Source organism: Myripristis murdjan, chromosome 21, assembly GCF_902150065.1.
Source record: "Myripristis murdjan chromosome 21, fMyrMur1.1, whole genome shotgun sequence".
Taxonomy (NCBI): domain Eukaryota; kingdom Metazoa; phylum Chordata; class Actinopteri; order Holocentriformes; family Holocentridae; genus Myripristis; species Myripristis murdjan.
This window is the reverse complement of record NC_044000.1, coordinates 17,559,388-17,582,888: the sequence shown is the minus strand read 5'-3', so window position 1 is coordinate 17,582,888 and position 23,501 is coordinate 17,559,388. Positions and strand designations below refer to the sequence as shown.

The window sequence follows — 23,501 nt, the reverse complement described above, 5'->3', positions numbered from 1 at the left end:
ACTCAACGTCAAAGCACAAGTACAATCAGAAAATGAAATGAAAGATGAAAAAAACATATCTGCTTATAACATGTTTGACAAAAGTAAATTAGGCAAAGAAAGTCAAAATTATGGTATGCATCTTTGAGAGTGTTCTACAAATTAAGTTAAACTGGAATGTCTGCTTTGCTTTTGTTGTAGTTATCACATGAGCAACACTTTGCCAAATTCTTGTCTGCAATAATACTAAATAATAGCAATGTTCATTCATTTTCATGTGTTTCTATTAATACGATAATAGTAACAATTCTGTGATTGTACCTGTATTGTTTTAAGAATGTGTGCTGTGGTTATAAAGTTTGTATTGATTACAGAATCAGTATTCACAGATTAGATATACCCGCGTATCGACCGAAAAGCTTTTATTTTAGCTGTCGGCCTCTTTTTAATTAGTTTTCAATCAATATGAAAGTACTCAGAAAACATAAAAATACAAAATTTTAAAATAAAAAAAATAATTACATTTTAAAATAATAATTAAAAAAAAAAAAAAAAAAAAAAAAAAAAACAAGTTAGACATCTCATCAAAGATTCTTAGTACAAGTTTGAGGAGTGAAAATCTCAGTCATATTGGTGCAAAACCTTTTTCCATCCAGTCTGGTGTCACTACAGAACAGTATCACAGAAATAGCGTGTGTGTGTGTGTGTGTGTGTGTGTGTGTGTGTGGTTGGGTGGGTGGGTGTTTGGGTGTGGGTGTGGTGCTGGGGGTGGGGGTGTACCTGAATGACCAGGTAACTGACTAGGTTTTAGGGATAAATATAAAAAATGTTGATTGAAATACCTTTGGGATTTATTAGCTGAGCGGGGGGATGGAGTGATGCAGGGGAAGAGTGGACCTGCTGTCGTTGCACAGGGTTTTATTGATGTGTTTTTTGTGTGTGTGTTTGTTTGTTTGTTTTTCCAGCTCTCTCCATCTGACTTTTCAAACTTACATTTGAAGAGCATTCCTTTGAGAAAGATGATGTAGAGTAAACAAAAAGTGAGTGATGCCCATAAGGCAAACATCCACCAATGTAAACAACAAGCAATCAGCTTGTGGGTTTTGTTGTTGTTGTTTGATGTTGTTAAAAAATCCTCCCCTTGCAGAGTTTCCACCAGTTTGATGCTGCTTAATGGGATGTGTATCATGAATTTAGGACAGAAGGATTTATGTTAGCCTATAGCACCATGAGTTTACTCAAATAACATAAAATAAAAAATGTCTGTGGAAGGGTTTTATGGATATACCCGCTGTGTTCCTTGTCACAACCCTGAAGCTGAATAGAGCGGTGGTCACATATGGATGTTTGTTCGCTGGCTGTGTCCAAGGTTTCCACGGCTCCCGACGTCACACCCGTCTCTCCTCTCTGGCCGGTGCCATTACAGAGGAACCATATGAGTCACTGCAGCCCTACAGGCTGGAGAGGAGCACAGATTTTGGGGAGTCCTGTCTCCTGTTCAGATGCACACAAGCACACAGGCATAGGCAACTATTTCCACAACCATCATACACAGTGCATTGTCACACATTGTGCACTGTCAACATGCACAACCATGCATGTGCTTGCACCAGAATTAGAACAGTATTGATTGTCATAGGGTAACACTGAAACTAATGTTGATGTTGTTTTATCTTTTATATACAATAAAAAGGATGCAATTCGTCTCTATTTTTTCCCCCTGAAACAGCATTAACACTACACTAAGAACGCTCCAGTGAAACCCAAACTAATGAAACTGTCTCACACTTATCAGCTTTTCATACATGTTTGGTGTTGGAAAACTCTATTGATTGAGTAATAAATTATATTTAACAATTAAGTAAAAGAATAAAATGCACGAGAATAAAATGTTGTGTGGTGTGATTAGAGAGCAACCACCATTATACCAAATATGAGCAACACAGACAGGCCAGCACCACATATTTAATAGAAGCAGAATATCAAACCAATACATGAGTCTAACCATGGTGTGAAAACTGAGAGCACACATTTTAAAATCAATAAATAATTCATGCAAAAAGGACATCGGTCTTCGCTCAGGCCACTGAAAGTTCAGCCAGGACCGAGAGCCAGTGACCTCGTCTGGGTCACTGGTCGTCTTCATCAGGCTGCAAAGTGGGCCACACATTAGCAGGATGAAAGCCCACAGCTCTTGCTGTTGGTGTAATTATTATCATTTTCTAAGTCCAAAAAACAAAATAAATGTAGTTTGTCTTGGACCCTGGTTAAGTGAAACATATTAGGCCTCAGGACCCAGTAGGAATGACCCAAACTGGCTCACAGGCCTTAATTTGAAAAATATCACTCTGAACAAAAGTGAACTGGAGCTGGAGCTGGAGCCGGGCCACAGGAGAGCAAACAAACAGTTCTTATAACATTCTTCTTCATCTTTTTTAACATTTTTTGAATGAGGTTTTCAGCTTTTACTCTTAACATAATTTTTGTTCTTCAACAGCAGACTATAGTAAAAATTAACTATATGCCATGTGGACAACTGGTTGTGAAAGGTCTGCCAAAATCTTTCCTTATTTTTCCTTTCAGAGAGAACAGTATTTATTTATTTTTATTTGTATTAATGAGTTTATCTAGCCATTGATTTATTTATTTTTCTGGGTATGTATTTTGCCTCTTTGCCTCTTTCTGCTCTTGTTTATTGTGAATGTTCTAAAAAGTGCCTAACTTTTGTGTAAAAATGCAGGTCAAAAAATTGTGCGTTTGAAGTCATGGTAGTGAAATTAAAGAATCTATTCATGATTTCTGAGTGCACGAATCAGTTCCCAGGTTTAAAGTAGTAAAACTCTAACAAAAGAGCTATTCATTTTATTCAAAATACGTACATTCATCCCTCAAGTGTTGTGACTAGTCACACTCAGATCATCTCACTGAACTGAAGGGAGGCTGTGTTGTGATCTGAGATCTGACGAAATGCCTCTGTGTGCACAAGATACACAAAGGACATTTACCATCCTACCCAAAATTGAAATCATATACATTTTAATAAGGTTATTATACCTAATAGCAAAAAGAAATGTTCTCCACCCAAAATCTATTTTCTTTTCATAGTTTCATAGTGGTGGGGAAAAAAATCATTATCACCACTGAAACACAGGATGGTGCCAGAGAGCCGTGGAAAAATCAGCCACACTATTTAACGGCAGTGGGAAGATAGGTGCATTACTGAGGGTGAGAAATCTGGTGAGAAACTGTAAGAACGGGACTGTGTGTGGTTTTATATTTTTCTCTCTCTAAATCAACGGTGTAGTTTTCCTCCACAACAGCCTACAAACTATTTTACAACATTAGTGACCATAAAAACAGTTATGTTATTGTTTTAAAGAGATCTGGAGCCCTCTATTGATTAGTTTGAATGTGACTGCCTCATTATTAGTAACTGGAATAATAGTACCCTTTGTGTGGGACTGTTATTTATACAATCATGCATTGCAGTCATTATCTGAGAATATTTTGCAGACCTGCAGTTGGAAAGCTATTTTTAATACAAAAGAAAGTAAAACTGGTCAGAATAGATTTAATTTACCTGTCACGTAAAAGACACAGGAGTCTCTGGACTATCTGCTCTACTCTTATTTGTCTTTTCATGTGGATTTTTCAAATATAAGCATTTGAATAATAGTGCATTATGCATCTGGCCACTCCACCTGTGCAAACTCTCCCTGTTGTAACTGAAATGAATGTGATATTAGCTTTTGATAAATTTGTTGAGTTTTATATGGCAATGATTGGGTGCTGTTTTTTTTCAGTTGCACAACTGTACCAGCGTGGAATATGCATAATGTTGCTCCTACCGACTGTTAAAGAATATTGCCCAAATGATGTGTCCATCGGATCACCAGTAGAAGTGCCATTGTTTTAAAACTGGGAACTTCCAAATGAAAGGCCACAATTGTGAGAGAAGCGAGAGTGCTCTGTCTTTGAAGTGGGGCGAATATAACATCTCCTTTAATAGAATTTCAAAGAGAAAACACAGAGAGGTGATGCTTAATTTGTGAAATGATTTACTTCTAACCATGCTGATGGCAAAATGCATCCATTTTCTTAATGGCTATATGAATATTCCTCTTAACGTGATGCACCCTCTCTGCGCACATTTTCTGCAATACGTGTTGGTGAAATAAAGAAGGCCTTTTCAAATTTTAATTGAGAGCACTTCAGATACATTCAGTGGGAACAGAGCTCAGTGGTCGAAAAACTGGTAAAACTGAACTGACATAAGGGAGAATCTCAGAGCAGCTCCTTTTATACACTGCTGTGGTCTGGCCTCTCCTCCTTCACTGATGAAGAGAAGGAAAATTCAAAACAACTGATGGCAGCAAATGAAGGCTTTCATTCCAAAACACAATAGATCAATTAATATAATAATGTTAATTAAAAGGAGTAGGAGTAGTAATTATTATTACAATAATATAGTCCACAAATGCATCTGCCTTTTGTTTTTATTTGTTAATTATTATTTAAGAGGATTTTTATTTTAAATAATAACCCAGAACTGCTCAACACATTGCTTTAATGCCAACAGTCAGTCTAATTAAAGAACTATCTGGCAAGCCTAACGATGAAAAAAAAAAATTTCTCATGTCTCTTACTATAAAATACTTTGGAAACATTTTATTCAAGGTCATATCCATAATACTGACATAAAATTGGCATAAGGGTTATATGATAGCTGTAATGAATGTTAATTAGTATTTATGACTGATTCCTTTGAGCCAAATTCAGTCACTTTTCCTGTGAAACTGACATTTGTCTGTCAAAGCAACTTGACATATAGCAAAGACAATCAACTCTGCAAAAATGACAGTAAATGACACTAAAAGACAGCAGTCATTAATGCTCACAATAGCCATTATGTCACAGTTATGACAACGTTATGAAAATGTTGAGTTGGTTTTAGAAATGCATCTTCAAATGAAGTGTTGTCGATTTATCTCTTCTGTTAGAAAAATCTGGTATAACTTCACATGAGGTGCTAAATTCTAGTTTTGAAAAACTGTGCAACTGTAAAAAACAAACTTGCATCAAAAACAATATTGCATTCATGGCCTGCTAAAGCCTCATATCTGAAAAAAAAATATGTCTCAATACTCTCTCTGATTTTTCTGATATGATATAGTGAGTTTTATTTAAGAGTAACCTTGATTCACTTTGTTCACTGCTATGGTACACTGTAGAAGAACTCCAGTGCCATTTAAAAAAAAAAAAAAAATACTACATAAACGGTAGTAATGGCACCTGTTGTAGCATCCCTCCTGTGTTTCACAGCATGTCTGAGTGAGAGACAGAGAAGAAGATGCAGTTTCTCTAAGCATTAGGAGGGGGGCAGTATTGCTGTTTTCGGTGGCCCTCGTTCACTGGAATGACTGGCCCTAACCCACTGCATTTCCTTCAGGATGCTCTACCAAATATGCCATGAAATAGTCTAGGATTGGACATCTTTGTACTTTAACTGTCACCATTTCAAATCTCAACCATGCCAAGCAATGACTGACAGTATATACAGTGGACTGGGTGGTATGCAGTCATATAAAATGAGTAGCCTGTATAGAGTTTTAATCCTCTTTAAGACTCCTATCCACCTTCAAATTAATATCTAGGGGCCACATATCCCTCTGCACTAGTTTGTACTCTGTATAACCCACTTCTCTAGCAAACTGATCAAATTATTCACTGGAAAATAAGATTAATAGTTATGCTGTGAAACATGCTTCAGGTCAATTATTTGGAAGATTCCAACGATATACTCATTACGCTATAAAGCCAATTCAAGGACAAGCAGCATGAAGAACTGTGTTGTGGATTAATTGCCATTAAAGGTCAACATGCGTTCAAATTGAGAAAGATGCTATCCATTTTCATCAGTAAGAAGTGCACAGTATATGGGAAACCTATAATGCTCATTACATGCATTTAAATGGGTCTGTCCTAATTACTAATCAGTCCCTTGTACCATTAGAGATGGAAATTAGAAATACAAAACAGACCCTTGGGCATCATTCACTCAGAATATATTAGAGTTTCCTTTTATGTAGATACGAATGTTCGCATTTTGAAAAATAACCTGCATCACTTAAAACTTGGTCAAACGTGTACTATTATTTCAAAGATGGGGATTTCACTTTGTGTTAGCCCAGCCAAGATCTCTGGAGAACAATTGTTTAAGAATATAACAGGGTAATGTGATATATTTTTGTTCAAGTGGCTGCTGAAAACAAAACTATACTGTTTATTTTGCTATGCCCCAATCAGAATATTGGCTAGACCCTTCAGTGATTCTTTCTTCAGTGATTCCCGCCCACCTCTCTGGCAGCTTACCGATTTACATTTGAGCATAATGCAAGCATTAGAGGAGGCACAAGGCAGCCCTGATAAGTTACAAAGTGCTCCAGGGGTAAACCTCGTAAGAGAGGGTTTGGAGTTATTTACAGCGTTCAAATCCTTCAAAAATTCATGTCTGGAGGATGAGATTGGTTTTGCAGTTGATGCTTTGCACACAAAGCAAACACAATGGATATGGAGGGTGTTTAGCTGTAAATGACCAGATGACATTAATTCTAATTGACTGATCTCATCCCATGCTTAGGACCAGTGTGTATGATACCGCTCAGGACACAAGGGTCCTGTCAAGGCACAATGTTACAAACAAAACACCAAAACAGAAACACCGCGATTGGCTTGAAAAAAGAAGAACACAGAGAACTAAAAATGATTTTTAAATGCAATTTAATTTTCAATGAAGCACTACTTAAGTTGTATGGCATTTTCTATTCAAAGATATGTTTTGATTGTGCAATTCACATAATAAGAGTGCTCAGAAATTGCAAAACCATTACAAAGGAGGTTAAAGGCAATGGAATTCCTTCTTATCAGAATTGCTTTCTGTACAGTTGTTCCATTTGAAATGCATTTAATTGCAAATAGAAAAGAAGAGAGAGAAAGCCAACAATGCGAGTGGCTGAAGCATTTTTCTCATCTGCTCTGAGTGAGCGTATTCAAATCTAAGCGGGCAGACAATGAGGGAAAGGAATCGTGCTCTGAATAGCCTCTCTCTCCCTTTCATTCCCAGGCCAATCCAAGGCCTTCTTCTTCTCTGCTGTTAGGGGCGGGCTTTCCACTCTCAACACAAACTTCCTCGCTACTGTAGAACAACACATTTGCCTGATAGTATGGCAATAGCAGACATGTCGGCACTATTTTGAAAGACCTGTAAGTGCATTGGCCTGCGTCTTTTACAGCACTATAACAATCTTGTCTGTGGCTACATTCATGACAAACTTGAAGGCGATGTAATGATGTAGCACTAGTGCAGCAGGGCTGTTCACTTGCTGGTTTGACAAGGATACCTCATCACACTACTACCAATCTCTGTCAATCCCTTCCTGTAAAGCTGTAGCCGAGCGCTGACCCGGGCCACCTCTCCCTACTTGTTCCACTGCGGGGAGGGAGTGAGTGTGTGTGTGTGTGTGTGTGTGTGTGTGTGTGTGTGTGTGTGTGGGGTGGGGGATCATGGGGCACAAAGAGTTGAAGCCTGCACCTTTGCGGGGCAAGCTGGGAAAGAAAACCCCCAGCAGATATGCTGACAGTCTCATGGGAGCAAGAGGAGAAGTTGAAGGAAGAAAGTGCACCCTTCAAACTTTCCAGTGCAGCTAGGAATTCTATTTTTTCTCAACAAAGATTTATACATATTTATACAAGCCCAAATACTGATAGGAAGGTGGTAGAAAAAATCTTGGAATTGCAGAGGTAAACTATATGTAAATGCCATAAAGTAATAGACTTGTAGTGCAAATCACACCATTTTATCTTTAATTTTGCTTTCGTACCCTCCCCACTCCCCCCCATCCTCTTTCCTCTGGCTTAAAGGTGCATCAGAGATATGCATTTAAGCATATTCAGAACACGGGGCGTGAAATTAAATGTGTGGCAGAGTGAGAAAAATATACAGACGCTGGAGATGCCTTAAAAATAGTCATTTATGCAGATGGAGAGGAGTGAAATCATTTGCAATGGGATGACCCTCTCTCCAAGCATTTCTCCCCTCACTGTTCTTCCCTAATCTTGCACTGTATCTTCATTTTTCATTGAACTCGCCAGTTTGCTGCTAAGCAGCCTTGTAGATAAGGCAAAGTGCTAAAAGGAGACGACAGAAGGAGCTCAGTGGGCCCGTTTCTATTGCACTTTCACCCAAGGCAATGGGCAGAATTTAACGGATTCCTTCCAACATATGTTTTTGCCAGATAAGTAAACAGTGTGTGTCGGAAATGAAAAAAAAGCATTTGCAATTTAATGACATTACAGCTCCCAGCTTAGCCCGCCGTGCTGCGAGGCGAGGAGCAGAGAAAGGGGAGAGCGGAAGAATGGAACCGGGTGTCATCAATGTTTTTTTTTTCTTTTCCCTTGCAAGAAGCAGCACTGAATTCTTCTTATTCTTTTCAAACCCCTTCCCTTCTCCATCCCTTCCTGCTATTTTCTTCTCTTGCCCATAGTTTCCTCGCCTTTGTCGGGATGAAATTATCTATTATTTTATTCAGAAAACTTGCCATCCCCTGCCATTCTACCCTCTCCAACATCTGATTTTTCTAAGCTAAAACACATCTTCCCTGGCCATGAGTGCTCTTTCTCCCCTATCTCTCTTTCACCTATCTCTCTATGTCTCTCTCTTTCTCCTATCTCTCTCTCTCTCTCTCTCTCTCTCTCTCTCTCTCTCTCTCTCTCTCTCTCTCACTCTCTCTCTCGCTCGCTCTCTCTCTCTCTCTTGCTCTCCGTCTCTCTCTCTTGCTCTCCCCCCTCCCTTATCCCTCTTTGTCTGGCTTCATCAAAGTGCAGTAGATGTTTGGCACAATAAAGAAGAGCAAGTCTCCGTGTTGTTATGTCATGTTGTCACATTCAGACCTAATATGAGGACCAGAAGTAGGTGATGAGTTGGAGAGAGAATAACCTCAGAGTCTATATTTCAGTGGCAGTAAACGATCCATCCATCCCCTGTGAAACTCAGTGATTTTCCCCTTTTCTCCCTGCCGGCTGTCAGGCAGCTGCCTTATTATAGAAGGCTAATTGTGCAGGAAAGCAGATTATGAGAGTGGTAGGATGTACTCCTTGACCATGTGCTAATGTGATGACAAGTTTGGGGACCCTCTAAGCAAAAGGCGTCGCACGCCAGGGCACTTTTGGCACTGGCTATAATCTGCCTTTGGTATTAACTCAGCAAACCGGCTTGTTTGAGTATGGATCAATCGCTCGCTCATTATTTTTACAAGAAAGCTTTATATTCAAGGCGCTTTCCTGGTGTTGATCTCTCATTAACCATGCTATGTAAATGCACTGGCAATCCCTGTGTAAGGGATACGTCACCCCGGGGCCCAGGCTTGCAGAAGCACGTTAAGGAGAAGAAGGGGCAGGAAATTTGGGTCAGTTGCCTTCGCCAAAACTTGAATTTCAGGTTTTGCTTAAAGCCCCCTGCTCAGCTTTTCTCTTTTAATGTGTTTTTTGTTTGGTGATGTTATGTTTTAAATGTCAGCCCTGGAGCTGTCCAGCAATTTAAAAGACACAAAAAGCCCTGTCTCAGTATCTCTTCCAAGTGTTCATGTTACCTCTGTAATCGCTGCTGGCTGCAATGTTACACACACTCCATTCACTCCTGGTCCCTTTTACCACCTTTGAGCACATTGTCTGAACAGGGAATAGGTTAGATCGGGTCAAAGTGAGGTGAAAATGTTATAGGACAAATAGACGTTAATGATTCTCTATGTTGAGGGGTTGTGTTGCCAGAATTATGAGCAGTCAGCTACTGAACAAACTTATTTATTTGAGTTAAAAAGACCTGACATCTGACACTGAATCCTGAATCTGCAAGAACTGAATTAGCCGTCAGGATGCATTGTGCATCAAATTAGGGAGAAAATATTTCAGCTTGTTTACTTGCTTCTCACATACAAACATCCAACAATTCATGATACTCAAGATATCTGTTTGCCTGACAAGACATCATGATGTGTGTGGTTTGAGAAAAAGACGATTCTGCCATATTTGGCTCCACTGTGCCCTGGCATGGTGAATGACGCAACAGGAAAATGAACCTGACAGCACCAGGCATCGGCTCGGCATTTCTTTAGTGCCCTACATACATAAATCTATCTCTCATTATTGCTCTGTGTCAAGCATGTATATTTTTACACCTGTCTGCCCTAATATCAAAGTGTCGAGATGTGCTTTAAGACATTCAAGTTCATTTGTGTCACGTAGGAGAGTATGCCATCTCGATGAAAAAAAAAAAAAAACATGGTGCAATTTCCAGTTTTCAGTCCATTTTAAAAGGTAATTCAAAGGACAGTGTTCCACTTGACCCATTTCATATAATGACAAACAGCCTCAATGTGCTTGAATTAATGTGCAGGCAGTTTGAGATATTTCCTTGGCACTGTCATATGGGGCTGTGCTGTAGATGCAGCAGGCTTCTGTTCTCTATACGTCCCATACACCGACTTTTGTGCTGCTAATGGTAACTTATGGACTGCTATATGCAGGGCAGAAAAGCAGCCTGAATAAGATGTAATACAAAAGGAAAAGTATTCAAATGGAGGGCCTCTCACTGACTCAAAAGAGAGAGAGAGGAATGTCCGCAGGTACTTCAGCGTATCATTCCTAGCCTTGTAACATTTTTGTTAGCAACACAATAACAGTGAAGGCCAGACTTTTGATTGCTTTCAGTGTTTCCCATTCTTTTACATATCTATCTCTTTCTTCCCACATACTTGCAAACAAAGCCAGCACAAACACTATGTTCAAGAGTCATTACTTTTCAATGTAACCCTTTTGTGATGACAAAGGACATGGAAAATTACCACAACACAATATGACTGTGTAGGCACAGCGTGATTATGTGGCTACAGAGTATGGCATGTCTGAAAGACCCCTGTATGTGATGTCTGGAAGGACCATTCATAATAGATTTGTTCTGAAGACCTTGACATTACTTCCCAATTAAGGTATGAAGTCATGCTCCTTAATCAGTATAACAAATGGCACATGTTTCACGAACCAAGCATGTTTCGAGATTAAAGAAGTGTTTTGCAAGTGTTGGATTTTCTGCTGAATATGATAAGGTTCCCCTAGGAATTATTGCTTTGCTGTCATCAAGGTACAGTACAGCTGGATTCTCTGTACAAAGTCATTATTACTGCATCTATATGGTTGTTACACTGCATTACACCATGGCTGCAAAACTGGGCGAAAAAAAAAATATTTCTGAGAGCTAGAGACATGAGATCAGTGTCAACTCTATGAGACAAGCATCTAACATTTATGACACTAAACCTGGCACTTAAAGATTCAAAATATAATCATGTATTTAATTTGCCTTTTCCTATTTGGACTGGAGTTTCTGACTGCATCTCTCCTGGATAGAGGTGATGAAAACCAAGGTGACATGCCCCTATCCACTGATAGAGCCAAAACCTTAAGTTTCCATCCACTGAAAGCATTCTTCGGGATCCCAACATTTCACTACATAGAGATTAGTTATGGAACAACATATCGTTTGGCAGTGATCTATTTTGCCACTGTTGTTAATTACAACAAGTCTGCAGAATTTGAGTGCAAAACCATGATATCACAATGCAGGGTGTGAATCCCAAATCAAGCTATGCACACCGTAATCCTGTTAAAATGTAATAAATAATGCCAGTGAATTAATGTTGGCAATATCTCATTTTAATAAGTTCTTGGAAAATTGAGAGAGAGAGAGAGAGAGAGAGAGAGAATTGATAGCATTACATCTCACTCACTTCAAGTGTAGTTGTGAGTGTGCAGGAAGAAATCATTCCTTCTCATTAAAGGTGCAATCTTTGAGCCCCCCAGATCTTCGTTGTAATAACTAGGCAAAATAATCTCTTTTATTGATAGGCACATGTAGCAGAGAGTATGCCAAGTGACAGGTACTTATCTTTTGCCTGTGTCCTGTGTTATAGAAAGATATAATTCTTTGTGACTGCTCCTCAGGGCATCAGCTCTTCAACTTCATTATTTCTACTTATGATAGATATATTTTTCCTTCAAAACCTGAGAATTTAATACGAGAGCCAGCAATCTCTGCCAGCGGTCATTTGGAAATGGAACAAAAAATGTCATGTCAGTTTACGGAACATTTTTTTTTTTTTTTTTTTTTTTTTAAAGCAGCACACTGACATTATTCTAATTTATTGATGGATTCATAAAATAATCCTGTGCCTCATATTTTTGGATTATTAACTTAATAATTTAAGTGACTACCTAGCAGCTATATCTTCTGTTGAGAAAATCTAATCTTGTCAAATGTTTAAATTGTTGCTTGTCACCCCAAACATTATACATATGTTTCCCCTTTTGAGCTTACTGCAAGTTTATATTACATTTGCACTTGAAGATAGTATTTATATTTCAAACTGTATATTCTGACACCAGTCATTCTGCCATGTGTGATCTTGACTTGCAAAATTGTGTTTGTTCTTCTAATACTTTAACATGCACAGTCTCATTAGTGCAGTAAGTTGTTTTAGACAGCAGTGGGAGCTTTAGAGTCAGACAGCCTGCTGAGAGCAGGGCAGTCTATCTCTCACTTTGCACATCTCCCTCTGTAAAACTGACAACATGGGGACAGCACACAAGTAGGTCTTTATACCAAATGCTGACACTGTTTTAACTAATTTGTTGAGACTGCACATTGACATCTCAGTCAACTCCAAACGAAATTCATGTTTTATTTTCTTTCTCTTTTAAATGTATTAATTGTGCAGCTTCCTCACTTCAGATTTTTGATGAACAACTTGATGAATAAAGTGAAATCCGTCCTACCTTTAGCATGTCCAAAACTGTGTATTCTCACGCCAAACAACGCCCTCAGTGTGTTTTCACACATGGAAGTAACGAGGTCCACTTCAGGATTTCACCACTCATAAATGAAGAAGTGCAACGGTAATAGTGCAAAAAAAAAAATTGAAGGCACAGTTTACAAATATGATAAATGCCTTAAAACGTACATTAACATGCTATGATATGTAATGGTAGAGCTGTGAGATTGTTGCTACAGTGTCATTCTTGGATACTGACAGTCTGGGAGACAGTGGATGGATGGGCACTGTTGACTACACACACCGGCTCACCTGTGTAAGTAGTGATGCCCCCAGCCTTAGCTACACCCGACCCCCCGCTCGGCCCCCAACCTAATTCAAGCATCCCCTCTCTGAACTCCAACAGGGGTCCATCTACTTATTGCATTATGTACTATTAGACAAACTTGGCCCATCTTAAAAGCAGAGTCAGACTTCAGAGGCTGTGTGGCATGTTTATGGGGATGGACTGTACAGTATAGTGATTTCTCATTTCTCTTGGTGACCTTGGGCACAGCGACATGTATGGTTTTGAGGCTTTGATTTGCCACGTTAAGGTGTTGCGGAAAAGGTGCAATGCAAGATAATTTTGGCATTTTTTCCCTCCTGGGAGCATAGAGAAGTAAGAAATACATCAGGTCCTACTCTGGAGATTACAGGTAATATGGCACATAGCCTTCATAAACATTCTTGACCCAACCTGATGATGGAGATATTGCTTCAGGAGAGACTTTTTCACACTTTGATTTGCCTAAAATGAGATGGAGAAGTCAGTGATCAGACTCTTTGAGGTTGCTAACAGAGAAGCCAGGCCTGGCTCTATATCTCTCAGCATAGCACAGCGCTCATACATACTATGACAACCAGGTGAGCACCCAAGAAGCGGACTCTTGCAAACAAATGAAGGAAATACCCTCAAAGAAATGATATTGATATATTATTCATGTCAGAAAAAAATGCTAAATGTGATCCATCTCAAGCCATTGAAGCTGGGTGATAATCCACATCCTTGTGGGGCAGCCCTAGGCGAATTAGGGATGAAAAAACCATTGTATATCCCTCTGAGGTCAACATGGTTGAACCGGTGCTACATATGTATGTTAATTTGCCTAATCTCACTTCTACAAATGTCTTACAGGCACATAAAGGGTTTAACACTAAGACATAATGATATCAGGGCATCAGGAGGGGGCTTTAAGAAAACATGATGCAGCCATGGCTCTAAATCTTATGGAGGAACCTTTGTATCATCTGTCAATATGAGACTGTTTTCACAGCTAAAGTGCAACACCACTGCAATGCATGTATTGTTGGTTGATTTTCATCGCTCAGATTGAGTGTATATGTATATGTCACATTAATTAAAATATAAGCTAAATTTCTATTGTGTTTTGTTTGTTTTTATCTTCGCCACTACACCACTGCAGTAGCCTTCTGATTCTCTGAAGAGTGTGGGAAAATTAAGTGTTTGTAGCATTCAAATCAATTTAAAATACGTTAATACATATGTTGAAGGCTTCTCTGTATTTTGTATTACATTATCAAAATAAATAAAGCTTTAATTCAAATTGTTATCAGTTTGGAAGTGTACAGACTGTTTGTTCTGAATTAAATAGACTACATGACAATTTAAAGCCAAGTCTGCCAGCAAAAATTAATAAACAAACTCCTTTTGCACCAGACTTATCTCTGACGGGGCGGAACTGCCTGACAAACACTCCTTTTACGCCGTTACATGTAAAAGATCCCACTAAACAGACTGCATGCACATATAATTCACCCTGACAATCACAGTCCCAAAATAATACACCACTCCACCTATGAGATGCTTTATAAGTGAAACATTGATATAACTACTATATCCAGTTAATGTCTATTTTATTTTATTTTATTTTAATAAATGAAGTACTGATTTTTCCTCTAGTATCCTATATTTATTGTTAATTTACTTGAGCTGATCCATTAAGATTTTTTTTTTTTTTTTTTTTAGTACTTATATCGTTTTGCTTCACCTGATCACCATGCGCCCATTCATGTTCATTCATTCAGCCACATAACGCTTATTCTCATTAGATAATTATGTGTTGAGAGTCTACTTGGAGCAGCAATGTCAAAGCCAAAATGTCAAAGTGATGTCAAAATATCATTCCCCAATATAATGACCATTATAATGAAACTTCCGTTGGGCCTATGAGACCACTTAAGAGCACTGAAGACCACAAGAGCCAAACAGCACCTGATGGGACCCAAAGGGATGCTTTTTGTAGGTTTTAACTCTACGCTTGGTCACACAGAATATATATTTTTTAATATAGTTCACCTATTATTTAAAAAAAAAATAGCTTAGGTAATATTTTTTTGTGAGGCAGGTTCTCTCGCTTTTGGTTATCTGACGATCTGAGACTAACGGAACATTTTATGAGAAAAAGTTTTCTCCCAGTTATTTGCATAGTTGCATCTCCACCTTTTTCATTCACTCCCCTCCTTAGATAGAAAAAAAACACAGGCTATCTATTCAAAAGGCATTTAGTCCATTTCTTTCTTGGCCGGTAAACCTATTCATCAATTGTTCTGGCTTGTAGATTGCATTCTAATGCTAATCTAGCGTGTTAAATATCTTTTTGTTCCCCTTTCACCGTTTTGTCATTCAGTTTATCCAGTTTTGGCCACCCATTTTATTTATTTATGCGCCTGCTTCTATTCATGCGCTCATGTATTTTTTATTATGTTGTTTCACTGTCATGCAGTGTCAACTCACTCTATTCAATGTGGGCTACTTGAAGGGCTTGGAGGGACAAAGCGTGTACACATTGCAGTGCTATTCACTCCGGCCAGCTGGATCGGCTGAAAAAAAACCTTGTGAAAAGAAATCCTCCACAATGGACACAGAAGAAGTGCACAATGCTAACAGTTTTCCAAATACCACTGATTGCTTTCATCACAATGAGGGAAAGCAGCCGCTTTTGCTGAGCTCCACTTCAACAAACAACACTCTCACAAAACCTCCCAACCCACGTTTTGTTCCCAGACAAAACCTCCTCGACCGTCTAAACGCTCCCAGAGTAGGAAGAAAAGTTCTTTCAGCTTTCTTCCCTTTTTCCTGAAGTAAAAATATAATAAAAGGCCGAAGAAAGAGAGGGAAATGGCCAGTGAACTGGTAATGCAAGTTCTTTTACCAACTTGACGACCTTTCATGTGTTTCGATCAGACAAGCACTGGCTGCTCTTTCATGATACCTTGAAATCATAAAAAAAAGAAAAGGAAAAAAAAATCAATCTCAGGACATTTAGACTTTTTTTTTTTTTTAAATTAAAAATCCTTCACGTGTGAATGTGCATTTTCAGTTCATGACGCACCCCTAAATAAAAAAAAGAAGAAGAAAGCAAAATAAATAAATAAATTAAAAAATAAAAGAAAAAAGGAGGAAAAATCAAACGCTGTGGGCCTGAGAGCCAAAGAGAACCAAACCATTCTGCTGTCAGATATTTCGAAACGAAATTTAGCTTTGACTGTGTCGCACATGTGCAAACGTGGCAAGTTGTGACAAGGTAAATGTTATGTTTCCTTTTCCTCCACACTGCACAAAACACAAGGTCACTTGCGCGTTATTTTCGGGGCAAAGCAGAGAGTTCCGTGGAGAGAAGTGATCGGGGTGTTACAATAGAGAATCCATAGTAGTGAAAGGGTTTAATTAACCGTGACGGAGATAATTATCCCTGGACTGTCCAAATTAGTTTTGCATAATCGCTCTGATCCTTATGAATTAATCTCTTAATGTAATCTAGGAGGGGCAGTTTCCTTAAATAACATATCCTATGCATTATTACACGTTATAATATGAATGGAAATTCTGTGCATCGTAACGCACATCGCGCGCGCGCACACACGGGCGCGCACGCCCCAGGACAGGTGATCAGCATGTTCTTTAAAGCCTTTAAGAGGGTGTCCAATTTAATTTATATTAAATGTAATTTGTTTTCCTCAGGACTTGGAAACGGTTCCTCAGCTCAGGTTATGTTTTAAAGCCTCAAAGACATGCTTGTTCTGCAGCCTAAAAGCAGCTCTTTTTCATGGGAAAAGAAAGCTCGAAAGAGACCCACTCAGTTTTATCTTCCTTCCTATTCACGATTAAAATTGTGATAAATAAGGTTTTGGCTCTTGATTACAATGGGTTGATTTAGATTTCCCCGGTAATGCCATTCAAAGCGCAGACAAAAGCGGCCTTTGGAGGATACCTTACACTTCACCTGGACTGACCACGACCAGGAAAAGAAAAGATAACAATCTTGTTCATCTCATCAAGAACTACAGCGCGATTCCCTTCCGTTTAATCCGCATTCGCTTTATTGTAGTCCTTTTGCTCAACAAGTGAACAGAGTAGCAATAGTCTGAAGTACATAACGGTGGTTAAAGAAAACACAAAACATACAAATTCCATAAGAGTTAGTTAAAAACGCTTTTTCTCTTGCACATGATACGGGGGGAAGGGGGTTGGGGTGTCAAGAAAGCCTCCTATAATAAACTCCTATAATAAACTTCGGCCACCTGTATCTGTAGGAACTTTGCTATTGTTTGAGGGATGGGTGGGTGGGTGGAGGGGACCGACTCGTGAATCAAAACCGAGAGTTGCAATGCACTGAAATTGAATATCACCTTCAAATAAATTACAGCCTATACGTTTTGTGTGCAAATATTACAGAACTAGGTTTGTCATCTCTTAAAATTGTCCGGGTCACCATAATGATTCCACTAAACAATAAATATTACAGACATCTATAAAACGGTTTAAAAACTCAAAATATACACCGGATTTCTAGAGAAATACGTAAGTTCCAGGCCCTATCTCAAACACTAGCCTATAATGGCAAATTAACTAGAGTCATTTATCTGTACACATTTACAGTCATTCAAGAGGGTAATGGGCTATGACATCCTCCTTGATCAACCCATGAATTATAACCAGTGATCCATTAGCCTACAACAACTTATCTGAGAGAAAATGCATGGTTATGATCCTGTGACTGATATGGCTGTATTTATTCACTGCTGAACACTATTATCTAGGCTACCCTTGATTCCAACAGGTTAGTCGAGCAGGTGCAACTTGCAAAAGATAGAAATCAAATAGGGTACCTTGCAACTGAGTATTCACATTGACAAGGGCAAAATGGTCTGATAGGCTACCCTTTCCTCTCAAATTTGTGCATTTCTGCCATCCTTCAGTTCGTTTCCTCAGTGTTCTGAGAGGTGATGGCTGGATAATAATAGATTAGAGAGTTCTCTAAATAAGCATTACCTTAGATAAAGGCATTAATCAATATACATACACATGTGATATCTGAGACGACGAGCACTTCATCACATGTACAAGTTTGTGCATGCATAATAAAACTCTTGCATGGATATTTTTTTTCTGTTTGTTTGTTTTCACATTTCAATTTCTCTGGAGTCCAAAATGGGCCTATCATAATGCCGCAGCATATGCAGGGTATGGTTCAAGTTGAGGCTTTCCCATCCCAGGGAGCAGGATGTAGGCTAAGGGTGGCTGAAGTCCTGCTGAGGGCCAGGCCGTACAGTTACAAGGGATCATGTAGCCTGGGTTTCCCGGGGAGGGATGTGAGTGAGTGTGGGTGTGCGTCCCACCACCGACACTGCCAGTCCCGGAGAAAGCCGTCGCGCCTCCTGGGTACCCCAGTGGAGACGCGTACGGAAACGAAGGTGGAGAAAGCTCTGTCATCTTGGATCCCAGGTCGAAAAATGAATAGGGGTTCGTGGACATGGACGGGTTGAAGAATACCCTCGCCGCTGCGGCCGCTGCAGCCGCTGCAGCCTTATCAGGGTTCCCAATTAGGGACTCGGAAAGTGCTCCACTGGAAAGCCCGTTAACTTTGAGTGCGTCGTGTTCCCCAAGATTGTAGGGCACAGGGAAAGAAAACTTGTCTTTTTTCATCAGAGTCTTAGGCTTCCGCCTCGGTCTGTATTTATAGTCTGGGTGTTCCTTCATGTGCATTGCTCTCAGCCGTTTAGCCTCGTCGATGAATGGCCTTTTCTCTGACTCGGTGAGAAGTTTCCACTCCGCTCCCAATCTCTTGCTGATCTCGGAATTGTGCATTTTCGGGTTCTCCTGAGCCATTTTTCTTCGCTGGGCTCTGGACCAAACCATGAAAGCATTCATTGGACGTTTAACGTGATCCATTGGTTTAGACATGTTGGCACAAAGTTTTGCTGAAAAAAATGTATAGCACAGCCAATGAGGTATAAATAACTTGCAGGATCAGTGTAGAAATGCATTCAACACTCTTACATAAAGTTTAACTATTCAGCTCAGTGACACCACAATCATGAAAGATTCACAACAATTTGATTTAAGGATCAGGCTACTTACTTAAGACTTCAATTCTTCATCCCACCGTTGATTATCTTCTGGAAAAATACAAGTGGCAGCGTCCTTATGAGAGCAGAACTTATGTTTTCTGATTCATGATGGCATCCATCAGTGATATGCCTTTAGCAAAGAGCAGAGAAAAAGGCGGTCTTGTTTTTCTCCTGTCGCCTGAGACTGTTAACCACCACTCAGCAACAGCATTTACGCAAGTGGATGACAACTCCCGGTTGCCCCATGTGAAATACAGGATTGTGTGGCAGGTAGTGAAAGTGCCGCTGACGCATGCGCATTGGGGTTGGACACGCAGACGACCGAGCGCTCGTTTAATCCCACCCTGAGATCCAGGGGGAACCGCATCCCATATAATAAATCTCCATCTCTGATACTAGAGTGGTTTAACTCTGAGCAGTCGTCTCAGTGACTACACTCATTAGTTTCACACTCTGAATCATATTTTTTTTCATAATGATTAGCTTGGTTATTATCACTAAGTAGGCCTATGGCACAAAAAGACAGTGGTTTTGTCTAACAGAAGTCATTAACGTCTCTAACTGCCGTCGCACCTCAAATAACTGGGGATGGCAGCACATGGGCCTGTTTATGAGGAACAGGTTGAGTATGACAATTTTGGTGAAAGTTTGTGTAATCGACAGGTGCATATCGTCAAAGCAGGGTGTAAACTTGCATTTAACACAGACAGACCAATATGAGCCCGTATATTAGATATGCTGGACGTGAAAAGCGCGTGGTCCCTCTTACGTAAAACGTTTATAATTAGATGACTAATCATCCTTTTCTCTCTTTGTCTCTCTTTCGCGTCCCTATATTTAGCAATTTTTAATTTACTTAATTGCCAATCAAAACATCTTAGATCTGTCAGCGCCACTCCACACTCCTTCTCCACACATCTTTCATCTTCATCAGTGTCTTCTGTCTGCCTCCTCCCTTCCCCATGGGTGGCACTGGCATTGCAAACTAGTGCAGACGACAGGAAGGTAAAGAATGTCTTCTTTAATTTTCTGATATTGTGCATTTGTCATAAATACGCCTAAATGTTGAGGAGGGCTGAAGTGTTTCTAATCGCGCTTGGAGAAATTAATTATTTTCCTGAAATCCCCTTTTCACTTTCACTTCAAAGGACTTTCCCAAGGGCAGCGAATCGACAACTGAAATTAGGTTGTCGAATATTCAACTAAGCAATTACAGTTATCTAAAGGACTTGTTGAGTAAATTGTATGTTTAAGTGGTTTGTTCCCGCACCTTCCCCGTTGTACATAATTACATATATATATTGGGAAAAAAATAAACGGTGAAAAGGGCTGTATCAAACAATATTGTCAGTGAGGAATTAGCCTATAGTTGTAGCGTTTAAATTGGGATATAAATGGATGTCAAATTCAATACACTATACTTTTGTTCTTTCTTTTTTTCACGATTTAGTTGCCCATACCTCTGCACAGTATATAATATAAAGTGATTAAAATGAGTTCCCTGGGATTACTGTTATTATTATTATTATTATTATTATTATTATTATTATTATTATTGTCGTTGTTGTCATCGCCATTATAATAATTATTATTATCATTATTAAATTTATTCTTGGTCGTTAAAATTAAGAGTGTTAATGAATTTTGCTAATGAAACATATAAATCGTGTATTGACAGATTGTGGAGAGGGGAAAAGTTCAGTGATGACGCTGACCTATCCCAATGGTGATGCGCAATTTAGAGGAGACAGCGCTCTGTTGATTGCTGTGTTTTCAGCCTGAGATTTTTTTTTTTTTTTTTTTTTTTTTAATTTCGGTTATTATGGCAAAGGAGCCAGATTAATATTGTCTTATTGTAGAGAAGAAAAGATGACTGGAAGGATCGCTCTTTTGTCTCAAGCGGGAAACCTGATGACAAGGTGGAGATGATCCGTGCCAAAAGGACCAGATGAGAGACAACCTGCTGCCTAAACTGAGTCGCCGCATCTCTCAACACTGTGCGCCCCTTTTGTCGGCTTGTCATTCACCTCGATAACATTCCTGCAATGAAGCGCTCCACTCACTCTGCAGGAGCATCTGCCTCTCATGACACAAACGGGGAAAAATTGCTATGAATTATATGAATAAGTTACAGAGGAAAGTTCTTATCGGGAGTTGATAGTATAGTTGTTCAGTCCACTGAGCGCACACAGCCATGCTTTTCACGTCCCTGGCCTGTCATGAGATTTCATAATTTCCATTTCTCCCTGCTATTCTTTGTTTTAGGCTCGCCTGACATTACAGAGAATTACTGTTCCACACTGTCCTGTTAAGCATGACCTCTGATGCTATGACGTGCATTTTAAGTGTCCAGGTGATGAGTATATAGGCCAAGTTAAGCAACTATTAGCGGGAGCACAGGTAACCATCTCCATGCATGCTTTATTTAAATCACCAGCATGTCAGCAATTCATTGCATCTATTTAATGAAAACAACAGAATATTTTGCAGATTGAGAAAACACATGTCATTAAATTAAGATCTGATAAATCAACATCAATGACACCAGTGGTTTTTTTCTCCCCTTTTCATCTGTTTACCTCTCCCCAGGTCCTAGAAATAACACTTAAATAATTCAAGATGAGTTAGTGAGAGTGGGAGAATTACCTGCCGATAAAGCCTGGGTCCAGCCTCTGAGACGGAGCCAGCACTCCCACCTCACAGCACACTGATGATAAGACTGAATAGAAAAATATCATGCAAATAGAAGGCAGACAGCAGCACAACAAGCCCATGGGGACATTTTCCTACCCAGAGAGATCGCACACAGTTCACTCTAAAGTGCTAAAGCCATCACTCTGAAATGGAAGCCCCTGGAGGTGCAAGAATCTTTAAGATAGCGCCAACTGGTTATTCTACTCAACACTCCACTAACTCTAGGAGAAGGCACAACAAATTACAAAGAGGCAGTTGATGAGGATCCCTGGATAATCCCAGTTCGCCTAAAAAGCCCTCATCTGTAAAGAATATTGTAGGTTGTGTACTTTACCTCCTCTTTCCTTTCAAAGGTAATTACAATGTTTACTGTCATTCTCCACAACTGGGACTGGGAGGGAATATCAAATCTTGTACATAAAAGACACCGATTTCAAGAGAACACAAGTTGACCTCTCACTATCAGATGTCTTTTCTTTGACAGGGAAAAAAGTGAGTGTGGGGTAAACAACAGCATCTTCTGTCAGCCACTTCAAACCCTACAGAGTGGAGAGTATTTACTGCAACATGAAAGTTTGCTCATTATCTGGGAGGTTTGAAGAAAAGGAGAGGGAGGGGTCCTGATTGTGTACCTGATGTGGTTCTTTCTGCTTGTCTGATCACAGCACTGCCCTCCTCCCCTTGTGGAGCTTCCCATCCCTTTTCAACTGAGCCGCACCAGGGCCGGGCCTAGATAGAGGCAGTGAAAAACCTCACAGTCAAGGTACTCATCTCATATTCCTCTCTGCTTTTGTGACTTTCATTAATCCTTATATGCCCATGCCAGTTGCTCCACTTTTTACAGCTGATTTTCAGATTAAGGACTTATAAATAAGCAGCGCACATCTGCACAATAATCCATTAATTTTTGATCAAACCGATTTATGAGCATGATTGATATTATTATACTGAAGCTGAGGAGGGAGAGCTATAAATTGGCTTCCAGCATTGTTTGAAACATAATTCGATTTCAGTTAACTGTTTGGATCATGTGGCCTAGTTTTTTTAATCGTTGCTTGAAATAAATTGCAATTGTTTAAGATTAGAAAAAAGTGTCCTATGATATCAGAAAGAAAGTAGGATAAAAAAAACATTTTTTGTTCATACAAAGACACAAAATCTCACAATTGTAAATACATTCATTAGTAAATCAAATATATTAAATATCCATGGGGACAAATGTTCTCTGCATGATCTGGAGAGCCAGACAGTATTGAAACTCAATTTGTCACTATCACACACCATTAGCAACAGAATCTTATCTTAAGTGAGCCTTTGATAAAGTGCTAATGACAAACAGTTTAGTGTTGTGAGGAATCCAATTGATTACTATTTAAAGAAGGCTGCATTTAGATTAGAAGTCATTTTGTCTAATGATGTTTCCTTATAGTTTTTACAATACGTAGAAAATATGCTTAAGTGCAAAGCAACATAATGATCGGATTGGTAAATAAACAATGCCGACTTCAGCATCACTTCAAATGAGTCACATAG

The 23,501-nt window shown here is 39.3% G+C and overlaps 1 protein-coding gene across 2 annotated transcripts; it reads right to left on the bottom strand.

Annotated features, from left to right (window-relative positions):
- Window positions 1–17,225: 17,225 nt before the first annotated feature.
- sox21b (SRY-box transcription factor 21b) lies at window positions 17,226–22,070 on the bottom strand. 2 transcript variants are annotated; one of them, XM_030081478.1, is made up of 3 exons: window positions 21,921–22,070; window positions 19,285–19,322; window positions 17,226–19,124 (listed from the first exon to the last, which is right to left on the bottom strand). In XM_030081478.1, the coding sequence occupies exon 3, from the start codon at window positions 19,105–19,107 to the stop codon at window positions 18,364–18,366; it is 744 nt and encodes a 247-aa protein (XP_029937338.1). In that variant the 5' UTR covers window positions 19,108–19,124; window positions 19,285–19,322; window positions 21,921–22,070; the 3' UTR covers window positions 17,226–18,363. The 2 variants fall into 2 exon arrangements, with proteins under 2 accessions (XP_029937338.1, XP_029937337.1); XM_030081477.1 differs by having other exon boundaries at window positions 19,285–19,404; window positions 21,921–22,069.
- Window positions 22,071–23,501: the final 1,431 nt, after the last annotated feature.